Below are 12193 nucleotides of genomic sequence, written 5' to 3'. Positions count from 1 at the left end.
GTATGTTAATTATACTTCAAAAGTAAATAAATAATATATATATTCCACTTACCAAACTATTCCCTGAGCCCCAGAGCCAATAGGCTTCAGATTCTGGTAGCGCTTGAGAACCGTGAAGGTTGAGTCTCCCACTTCCACACTGTAGAATTGGTTGTCAACTTTGCTTTTGCTCATGTTGTAATGTTTGGCAATATATGACACATCCACTTGTTTATCGAATCCCTGCGAAAACAACAACAAAAACATGAGCAAGTGAACAACCAGAATGATAATGAGATATAAAAAAGCCTGTTTTTTTAATGATTACTAATTCATAGTCATCTATCATCATTATATAAAACTGTATTTCATATAAAAAATATATATTAATCCATGTAAGATAATCTGGAGTAAAAGAACTCAGAAAAATGCATAGAAAAATTTGTTTTCAGTATTAAAACTAATAATAATAAAATAATCTTATATTAGATCTACATAATTTTTTCTGAAACGTTTCATTAAAACCATTTAATTATTTATGAAGCAAACATCTACAAAACATACTGGGTCCATTGATTATGCTAGAAACTTCAGAGGTGATTCCTGATCATCCATTATAACAGCCATATGAAAAAGGATAAGAGATTGTATCTATATCCCTTTCTCAGAAAGAAATGAGATACAGAATAATGGGTGGTTTTAATTTTTTTAATTAGGCAAATTTGAATTAAATATTGTTTACTTCATTTGTTCTCAATAATACAAAAATGCTATTATCTTACATTAAAATTAAACAATTTTAGTCCAAATTAACACTATTCTAAAATGTCACATGACATTTTTTTATTCTTTACAAGCTTAGATTTAAATATCTTGATTGTGTATATTTTGTTTAAGAGAAGCTCTTCTACCTATTATATTTAGCAATTGAAGAATCTGTCCTTAAATTTTGAAACATGATTTATTAATATACATAATATAAATATCCATTATCCATAATTATTGCTTACACATAAATAAACTTATATTGCATTTTGTGACATTAAACAGTTTCAACTCTATAGCTAGAAAGGACCTTGAATATTGTCTAACTTTTTTTTTTTGTGGCACACACTGGTGGATGCCTACCCAGTAGTCATTCCCTCTCCTTTTTTGCCGATTTTGCTTAGGTTTTGAGCGTTCTCATGTTTTGTGGGTTCCTTCCCAATCCCAAAAATTGAAAATGGAATAGTAGAAATCAATGGTTCTCTTTAGAAGGGGCATTAACCCTTCCTGGGCATTTGGGAGATTTGTGGGCATGTTTTGGTATACCATATGGTAGGAGACGTGGCTTGTATACAGTTGGCTTATCAAACAATGCTGGTTGTCCTGCAATGAGTGGGACTTTCTTACACAACGAATAATTTCTTATACAATGAATAATTTCTTACATCCCTCATGACTTTTGAGTTATGCCAAAGCTTTAATTAGTAAACAAAAGAAAATAAAAACCCTGCCTTTAGTGTTCTGAGTCCAGAACCTAAACTAAAGGATCTTTGTATGGTTTTAATACATATTGACTTCTGAAAATCTGATTCTCATATAATTTGAAAGAAGATTTAGACCTCTTTAGGCTCTGAACCTCTGGTTGGTCATAAAACCATTGTCCTTAGAAATTTTTGGCATTTCATTTCTAAATAAAAAAATTGAAATAGAAAAGTACAAACTAATTTGTCCCTACATGCTCTTGGAAAGGGAGCAAGGTGGCACCAAGTAATATAAACAAGGAGAGTACAGTGGGGATTATATGGACGTGAGTGGCAAAACCTACAAATCTAGTCTGAGGACCTTACGACCCCAGAGAGACTTAAAGCAGAATGCACATGACCGTCAGCAGCCTATGACTGGAAGACATATGGTCGCAGCAATCCAGTACAAATACACACAGACCTCAAAGAACAGAATGGACTAAAGATGAGAAATCTAGGTTGTTTGGAAAGGAGACTGAAAATTCAGGTCATTTATGAGTACAATAAGGAAAGGTCTGAAATTCAGGAGATAGTCTGGGAAGCATGGAACAGGAAATTAAACAAGACTATTAAAAAACAGGATTGGGGCCACTGGGTGGTGCAGTTGGTTGAGCATTGGATTCTTGGTTTCTGCTGAGGTCATGATCTCAGGGTAGAGAGATCGAGCCCCACCTAGGGCTCCATGCTCAGCGGAGTCCACTTCAGTTTCCCTCGGCCCCTCCCCCACCATGCACATGCTCGCGCTCTCTCTCTCTCAAAATAAAATATATAATCTTAAACAACAACAACAACAATAAAAAAAAACAAACAAAAAACCCAGGGCATTGTAAGTCTATTCCGGAGACTATAACAGGATTTAGCATTTAAACAATGAGTGTGGACTACACCAAAAGCAAGAACATTAGTATTTAAACAATCAACAATCCTTGATTTCAACTGCAGAATCAGGAATTTCTCTCCACACCACAGTCCATTTCTACTCTAGGCTTTTTGGTATATCAGCAGACTAACCTTATTAAAGTCCTTTTTTTTTTTCTTCCTAACTTTGAAAGGTAAAAGAGTAACTGAAGAAGTTAATAAATATAAAAACAAAAAAACAAACAAAAGTAAGTGGAGCTAGACTACCAATGAATTCATTGCCAAGGTTAATTTGGTATGGATGAAGTGTCTGACTTCATTTGTCATGTTCTGATCCTTTTTTACATCCCTTAATGTTCTCATTTCTGACCACCCACAAAATTCTCAGCACACAACTAGCTTCATCAGACCCACATAATCCACTTCTCGTTCCCCAACTTATTCTCTTCACCTCTGAAATGTCACTTGTTCCAAATGTACTGCAAATATATACTAACCATATGTAATGTTTTGTGTTCCAGACACCTGACTTCATGCTGTCTCTTGGTACCACCCTACTCCTTCAGACTTGCCTATGGTTTTTCTAGCCTTGGTCTCAGTCTTCATATTATACTTGACTCCACTATCCTGGCCCTCCTCTTTCAACATTTTAATGTATATTCAAAGAAACCAAGGGAATTTAACAATTCAGGCAACATCTTTTTCAGACTAACCCTAAGGGATAGTCTACTCAACATTTACAATCATTTAATTCAACAAATACTGATAATATACATGTGCCAGATATTCCATGCCAGATGCTGGGTTTGGTACTGGAGATACAACAAAAAGATAAGGTCTCTGTCTAGATGGAGGCAGTCAAGTAAGCAAGAAGTTAAAATACAGATGATATATTCTGTAGTATAATAAAGTACAGGTGCTGGAAGCAAAAAGGAATAGCAACTAATTGCTGGCATTCATTTTCATTGATTCATATACTATGTATAAAACAACTACTAGATGCCAAACCACAGGTATAAAATTGGTAGTGTTTAAGAGGAGACTTGGTCAGTGTTTTCTCAGGCTAACAGTATCCCTGGACCACCCCTCTGGTTCTCAAATGTAAATATACACTTGGAGCACCCAAGGAACTTGACAAAAGGCAAACCGTTGTCACACCACCATGGAGATTTGAATTTAGGTCATCATCATAGGTCCTGATGATCTGAAGATTACTAGGCAATCCAAGTAGTTCTGACTTGAGGATTTGAGAATCTGACTTTGAGAAAGTCAGCATTAAAGCAGTCTCTCATGGTGTGCTTCCTGGAGCACAGCATCACCTGGAAACCTGTTAGAAACGCAGATGCTCACTCCCACCCCATACCTATTGAATCAGAAACTCTGTGGGCAAGGCCCAACAATCTGTTTCAATAAGCCCTCTAAGTATGCTGATGCATGTTAAGAACTGTACACTACAGAGGAAGGATCATCTGAAGACTGTGAAATGGAACTTACACCTCTGCCTGACATATTGGAAAAGTAAAATGATTATTTCTGCATCTGCATCAGGAAACACATTTTGTGTCTTTATGGATTGCCAAATTCCATTGGTCACGGCACACCCAAAGTGGAAACCAGAGTCTTAGTTAGGACAAGGATTACCCCTCACCTCAGATTCAAGTATTTGGAAGAGCCCCACTGCCCCAGACTCAAAGACTTACTCAAGGTCCCGGTATTAAGACAGGTTAATAGTTGGCCAAGTGCTTTAATGGAGTAAGTACATCATTGCAACTCAGCAATTGTTCACACTGCTGAGAAGTGTCCAGTAATTTTTGTCAGTGCATACGTATAACAGAACTTTTCATACCATGGGGGAAGCTATATATGGACTTGGTAGTTTGATAGAAATGGTTAAAACAATCGTAGAGTTTATACCAGCAGGAAACTTTCAGTAAGAGAAGAATTTCCAGTCAAAAGTGACAAATAAAAAAGCTATTCAAATGAAATATCTAATGACTTGACACGTTTTCTAAAATAAAATTTTTTTAGTGATCTTTTATCTCCATTTTAAAGCATATAATTTCTCACAATAACATTGAAAATCATTGTTACAAAGTTTGTGAGTTCACACATACATATATACACACACAATTTCTTTTCAAGTATCTTCTTTATACCAAGCTTCGAATTAAACTTCATGTAAAATCTGAAAGTTAGAAAACACATCTTTGATAGTACCTCACATAACTGAGAAAAGGCTATTTTAATTTTATTTTTTACTTATTTTTTTTTTAAAGAGAAGGGGGACAGAGCACAAGTGGGGTGGGCAGAGGCAAAGAGAGAGAGAATTCCAAGCAGTCTCCATGCCTAGCATGGAGCCCAACTCGGTGCTTGATCTCATGACCCTGAGATCATGGCCTGAGCCAAAATCAAAAGCTGGACACTTAACCGGCTGAGCCACCCAGGCACCCTGTGGCAAAAGGCTATTTTAATTGTTAAACAGTAAGACATAGAACAGCATTGGAAATATTCTTGGATTGATGTCGTAACCAAAAATTTAATGGCAAATATGTTGTGTTGAAAAGCTTCGTCCAGATCTCATCTCTGCCCCAAGCTTACAAATCCAAATTGAATTTCAAAAAGGTCACAGAACTGATGAGCTGAACCCAAAAAGAGAAGAACCAAACCTTCACATTGGGAGAGCATGCCTGGCTAATAGTGTGAGGTAGAGATTCTGAAGTTTTAAAATGGATCAGAACTACCTGAGGAGCTTGTAAAAAAAAAAAAAAAAGATTGCTGAGCCCCACTGGAAAGTTTCTGATTCAATAGGACTCAGGTAAGGCCCAGAGTTCATATTTCTAACAAGTTCTATACTTAGAGAACCACTATTTTAGAAAATAGTAGATGTAAGAGACATGAGACATCACAATTAAAGAGAGCTAGTTGGAGAGGCAAAAAGTAGAAGCAGTGCAGGTCAAACCAAGTAAACAAAAGATGTGGTATCAAAAATTTCACAGTGGCCCTCTTTGGTATCCGCACCTCATTAGCAGGCCCAGATGTCATATTCCCAGGGCAAGTGTTTCCCTCTCTCATAGGCATAATATAGTATCCAACTAATGTTCTCTCAATTAGCTCATGAAAATAAACATTCCATCATCAGTTTATATTGAACTTATACTAAAACCCAAAGGTATTCATAAATGCTCACCAAAACGGAAAGTCTCTTTCCAGAGAATAAATTAATTATGTTAATTATAAATAAGTAATATTATATTTAAAAATTATAAATCATCACAGTGGTAACTTATGAAAATCAATATGGTTCAAAATAATTATAGGTTTGGAATAGTCTATTCTATTATTGATTCACATTATTTTTTAAAATAACTCATTTCTCCAGTGAGTATTAATCTCGTGTTTAAATGAATCAATAATTATTTCTATGTGGATATAAGAGAATTTTTTTTTTTTTGCAAAAATTCAAAGCAAACCAATTTCCTCCCTGTCCCCCATCTGCCAAAAAATTTCAAAGCTAAATTAAAAGAAGCCGTTATTGCTGCTGGCAGTTTGGTAGGCAGTTTGTTAGAGAGGAAGTCTGAATATAATCTGTTCTGTGAAAAGACTCCATGTTCTGCAGACCAGTAAGAAACGGCTTTGTGCGATGAGTCCCCATCACCAGTTAGCTGCTAGCCTATAGCATGGAGTTGCGAAGAAAAACATCCTACATTACTGATCCTATCCTGCAGGTGTCCAAAACCTTGATTGCATTATTCTCAAATTTAATAACCTATATGCGACAAGTACTCCCTCCCCATTTTCATTTGTGCATGACTGTCCTACGTTACTACTAGTCAGTTCCTGAGCAGGAGACATTAGATTTAGAAATTTTTAGAGGTTAAGCTTCCTTAGTTTCTCTTGAATGATATAGCTGAAAATAGCACCAGGCCTGGATTAGTTCTGTACTTAACTGCTGTGAAACCTCGAGCAAGTTGTTTTATTCTTTCATTAATTTTTTATTTATATTCTGATTTGTGCAGAACACCATCAAAGATATGGGATCAATAAAACCATTAAGTCCAGGTTTAGGAACAGATCTCAAATAAAGCAGGCTGGGAGATGACAGTTTTATCAGATGGCTTAAGTTAAGAATATCTATTGTCTTGAGCACAAACCAGTGTCATTCTTCCACCAAGCCAAAAGAAAAAATTAATGACAACAACAACAAAACACAAAGAGTGGCAAGTTTTGATTCATTAATCTCATAGAATATATCATACCAGGTCACAGGAAAGATAAAATTTCTCTAGCACTTAACTTCAGGAAGAATATATTCAATAGTTCTTCATATAACTCTGGGAATCAAACATCAGGCAGTAGATATAATATTTTTAATTAAAGACATAAAAATGTTTCATATGATTTATATGACATCAGTTCTCAATAATTCAAGGGGAGAAAGAAAGGTGAAGCAGTCTTAATTGCTTACCTACTAAAGCAGAACTTTGCATTCTGTTAAATACTGTATTTAACACTGACTATAGGTGAGGAAAGTGGCATACAGTGGCTGTTAATTGTCTCACAGTCTTGCAACCATTAATTAGTGGTGTCAATTAATATAAACTGAAATTTATTCAACTCCAAACATGTGCTCTTTTTTTTTTTAACTAAACCATTCACTAGGTCAGCTAAAATAATTTAGAACAATGATATGGTTTTCTTATGATCAGGTGAGTTATAGGAATAGGGCTTAGAAAATCAAGAGAAATGAATTAACGGCATCTCCTTCTCTTACATTTATGAACTAACTTAGCAAGGAGTTTGAATTTAATGGAACATTACATAATTCAGGGTTGAAGTAGACAGTGTTGGTGAGGGAAAGCTCGACTTTCAGAACTGCCTAGAAACTTAAAGGGTCTGATTTCATTCATTTGTTAAATATATATTGATCACTTACTGTATGCCAGGCACTATCGAAGATGCTATGGATATAACATCGATCTATCTCAATAGGATAGCCAAGATAAATTCACTACAAAATGCATCTCCAGAAAATTAACTGGTCAATCTCTTGGATATTATTTTAGTATTGTCATTTGGATACTAAAAAGTATCTGCCAAACGTGATGATTGTGCTTTTGGCACACAAGATATTGAGCTATTCATTCTCATAGTGATGACCCACAGATTGAGTTGCTTCAGGATGCTACTCCAAGACTGTTACAGGAAGTCAGAAACTATGCCGCCTATTCCATTTATTATGGCAAAAGGTATGTGTTCAATCCATTTTAAATCTGAATCAAATTACATGTGAGTTTTAAAGGAGGAGATTTGAGACAAAATACTTAAGGATATTTAGGATTCAATTTTGTTCTGTCAAGAGCATATTTTCTCCACTCTTGTTTCTTAAAGAGTTACTCCAGAAGGAGGATTATGGCCTGAAATGTATATGACTTTTATATTGGTTGCCCAAAGATGGATATTCTGTGGAATCAATGGCTTATAACAAATCAATAATGAAGTAAAACTTTAAGACTTAAATTATGTTTAACCGTTATTTTCAATGACGTGAAAAAGCACAGAGCAGTAATCAATAATAAAGCAAACATGGCTTCTGCCTCCTGTTATTTCTATGCAAAGGGAGAAAACTACTACTGCTTCAATGCCTGCTATGCACCAAGCTAGTATTAGGACCAGACACTGTGCTGGATTATAATAAATCATTTCACATAAGACTTCATATTCTCATTTTGCAATTGAGAAATCCTAGACTGAGAACTTCAGCAAAGGGTAAAAAGCCAGCTTTTATCTAAGAATCCTGACTGTAAGGTCTTGGTTAAGCTATTTACAGTTTTACACTCATTGTACTTATTTATGGAAGGACAGCAATAATCTACTTCTTTTCTTTAGTGAGAAGGTTAAATGAGATAATCTATGTAAAGCTCTCAGTGTGGTATAAGCTTATAAAAAAAACCCTCAACAAAGTTTATTATTATTATTATTATTACTACTACTACTATAATTATTATTGAGAAGTTAGATAACATTTAAAGACACATAGCTAATTAGCAGTTTAAGAACGTTTTTAACAAAAAGTTGGCTTGAACTGTAGTACAATCCCAAGACACTATGATATTGCTACACAGTTAATGTATAACCAACAGGGTTCAGAACGGTCAGGTAATAAAATATTTTTCTGTATTTTCATTTGTGGCAAAAACGGTATTCTATGAATATTCACGTGCTCCACCACATTTCCCAGCCTTCCCTGTAGTTCTGTTAGGGCCACGTGATGAGTTCTGGCCCATGAACTACGGTAGAAATGGCAGGTGTTAGTTAATGCAGGGGCATTTAGGGGATGTGCCACCAGAATCCACCTTTTTCCACACTCTGGTGTCTTAGTTGGCACAGCACAAGATGGCAAGAACCTAAATTCCTGAGTCACAAGGTGGCAGAAACCAAAATTCCTGAGTCACCTGTGCTAACCTGGACTAGACTTTGTATAAGAAGAAATAAACCTTTGCCCTGATAAGTCACTGAGACTTGAGGTCTATTATTGCAGTATGTTTTTCATTCAACAAATACTTATTTTGGTCTTACAATTCTGTTAGGCAATGTTCCAGCCACCAAGAATAGAAAGTTCCTATCCTCAAAGAGCTTAATATTAAATTCTTCCTTACAGGATCAAACTTGGAATACTGACTTTATTATCACTGTGATCTAACCTACTAAACTAATCACACTGAAATCTACATTTCTTACTTACATATTTCCATTTTGTCTACAATAAAGAAAAAAGAAGTCTAAAATAGGCAATAATAAGTGGTATTAATAAAGCAAGACAGGAAAAATTCTCCAGGTTAATAAATAATAGCTCATTTGTAAAGAAATTCTTTCTCAGGGTAGGAGTAAGAAGTTATATTCCCTCATAAGGAGAGTAGAAAGTCATTTAGGAGTCAAAATGTTTGCAAGTTATCTAAATTTCACTGACTTATCTATAAAACAATTTTTTGTATTCTTTAGAAGAGGAAATTAGAGTTTATCAAATGATATATTTAAAAACGGACACTAGAACCCTGTTTTCATATATACAACAAAGAGCAGTATTCTTTTTTTATCCTTTTATCTTTTTTAAAATTTAAATTCAATAATTAACATATAATGTATTATTTGTTTCAGGGGTACAGGTCTGTGATTCATTAGTCTTATATAATACCCAGTGCAAAGAGCAGCATTCTTAAATCCAAATGATCCTGAGTCTCTCATTGCAAAACTATAAAAAGATCTAATCAGTACCAAAGTTTAGCAGTTCTGTGTTCTCCAAAGTCTGGGTTTTCACCTCTTTGAATATGTGCTTTTGTAACTGCTTTAACATTTTGGAATGATTTAGAGATGTATAGAATATATAACCAAATAAATATTCACCTTTAGAGAAGATGAACAAAGGAAGAGTTGAACGACACATTCCAGATTGGAACTGGCTTTAGAACTCATGATCGATGTTAACATTATTCTTCTTAACCTACTGAAAAATTCAGCCTTTGTTTATCATACACCTCAACCTCAGATAATACCTGTACTGAAAAGCAAAATTATCCCTTAATGCATTTTCTAAAGTCTCACATAGAATTAAAATAGTGCATTTAAGGAATTAGTTGACTACTTAAGAACACTATATAGATCAGAACAGAATCCACACATTGACGTGTTTCTTGCCGAGCATGATTTACCATACACTGAAAACCACAGATACTTCTGTGATATTTTACGGTACAAATATTTTTAAAGATATAGGTAATAACTTCATTTAATTTGATTAATACTTCAACCATAGCTGAACTTGTAGTACTAAGCTACATCTATATTAGGTTAAGATCATTCAACAAGAAATCAAGTTCAACCTTTTTTGTGCCTCAAGAAAACCAAACACATATCCACAATCAACCAGTAGAGGAAAGTTCATCATTATAGAACCAAATCTTAAGACCCTTACATTTTTTTGCTAATCTTTGTAGCATAACTGAATCTATTCATTAACTGAAATAATTATTTAATAAATCATTAGGGAAAAAAACTGCCCAAGATATAAGACACAAATATAACGTTAAATTTACTCTTTTGAAATTTGCTGCAGCCATTGTCATGTGTGGACATATGGAAAAAAACTATTATCAAACATCATGAAACATTCATTCATAAAAATAGGGTTGTTAGTTATCCTGACAGTATAGCTAACTTAATGATTTATTTCATGATTCAGGATATACCATGTTTTTACAATAATGTTTGCTATGTCTTTAATAATTTACCTATGGACAGTCCATGCACTAAAGCATATATGTTGGGATTTTTTTTAAATGTACGCAAAATTAAATGCAATGTATAAAAGCAGATATAGAAGAAAGTCAGAGTTGGGTTTCCTCGAATAACACACAGGAGAAGAAACCCCTTAAAAGGAGAAACTAAGGGATGCCTGGGTGGCTTTGTTGGTTAAGCAGCTGCCTTCAGCTCAGGTCATGATCCCAAGGTCCTGGGATCAAGTTCTGCATTGGGCTCCCTGCTCAGTGGGGAGCCTTCTTCTCCCTCTGCCTGCTGCTCCCCCTGCTTGTGCTCTTGCTTGCTCTCTCTCTCATGCTCTCTGTCTAGTAAATAAATAAAAAATCTTAAAAAAGAGAAACTAAGGTAAAAATTTTCTTTCCTTGTTACATGAAAAACTAAAATAATAAAGAAAAGGTTTATCAGTTTATATCTCAAAATCATAGCCATCCATTTACAAAATACCAAGAACCTCAAATATATCCATGCTCAATCTACTGATTCCCTTAATCCATATTTATAGGAAGTCAGTGTCTAAGTCAGTGTTTTGAGGTGGCAGACAATCTCCCCCCAAATCTAAAATATACAAACAATGCCATTTATTTCACAGACCACCAAAAATATTTTTCAGTTTCCCTGTTAGATTACATAGGTTTTCCTTTGCCTTGCCCCATCAAAATATCTTTTCATTTGTTGTTCTATTCCCCTAATATTGGTATAAAAGTCTTCTTTCCATCTCAGATGGCCATCTGATGAAGTGTAAAAATTTTAACCAGATAGTTTCATTGTCTTTGAAACAGAAACACCATAGACCTATCAAATGAGATAAAGTTGGGCAAATCAAGTTACTTTAAATTCAGTATGCCTTAAAAGCAAAGAACTGTTTGTTTTTTTAACCATATAACCCTGGCATCAGGTTTCATGACATTTTTTTAAATGTCCTGGGTGATGTGATCTGAACATATCACTTAAAACTAAATAATTCCGCAGGCATTCTAGAATACCTATCTTTCGGAGTTCCCTGGTTTATTTATTTCCAGGTTTATAAAAAAACTCTAAAAAGTGAATGCAGCCCATAAAATATTTGCTAACAGCCTGAAATTTCTAAAGATCAAAAGAGGAAAACATCTGAACACTAAAAAATAATAAATCAGAAGTGATCGGCAATTTTGTTAAAAGAGTAAGTTTTCCTCTATTTAGAACAGCCATCATCAGTGGCTAAGAAAATTATTACATGTATACACATAATGCTTTTATTATCCAGACATTTGAGTAACAAAATAAAATTCAATTAACTAGTCAAGTCATCTAGTAATATTTTGTTTATTTAAAAAAACACTGTCTTAACTAGAAAAAAAATTCAACATGCTTAGTCTTGGCTATCTTAACTAATAAGGTTTAAACCAAAAAATAGTAAGAAATCAAAAGGCACTGAAGAACAATTTGACAATAATAACTTCAAAATGAGACTATTTTTGTCATATCCTCAGTAATATTTTAGACTTTATATATTACAAACATCTCTTGGAGTTTATATAAAAGTGTTTTTTTTTTTT

General features: G+C 34.3%; 1 protein-coding gene across 6 annotated transcripts in view; it reads right to left on the bottom strand.

Moving 5' to 3' along the window:
- The window catches only part of MAPK10 (mitogen-activated protein kinase 10), a 575903-nt gene that overhangs the window by 128207 nt on the left and 435503 nt on the right, over positions 1 to 12193 (bottom strand). For all 6 annotated transcript variants that reach the window (XM_040625182.1, XM_008706167.2, XM_008706163.2 and 3 more), the window contains one exon: positions 53 to 222. In XM_040625182.1, the coding sequence (XP_040481116.1) occupies positions 53 to 222 (170 nt within the window). The remainder of the gene's footprint in view (positions 1 to 52; positions 223 to 12193) is intronic.

Source organism: Ursus maritimus, unplaced genomic scaffold (genome assembly GCF_017311325.1).
Source record: "Ursus maritimus isolate PB19 unplaced genomic scaffold, ASM1731132v1 scaffold_8, whole genome shotgun sequence".
NCBI lineage: Eukaryota > Metazoa > Chordata > Mammalia > Carnivora > Ursidae > Ursus > Ursus maritimus.
Note: the sequence above shows the minus strand (reverse complement) of the source record. Positions and strands in the feature narration are given on the sequence as shown.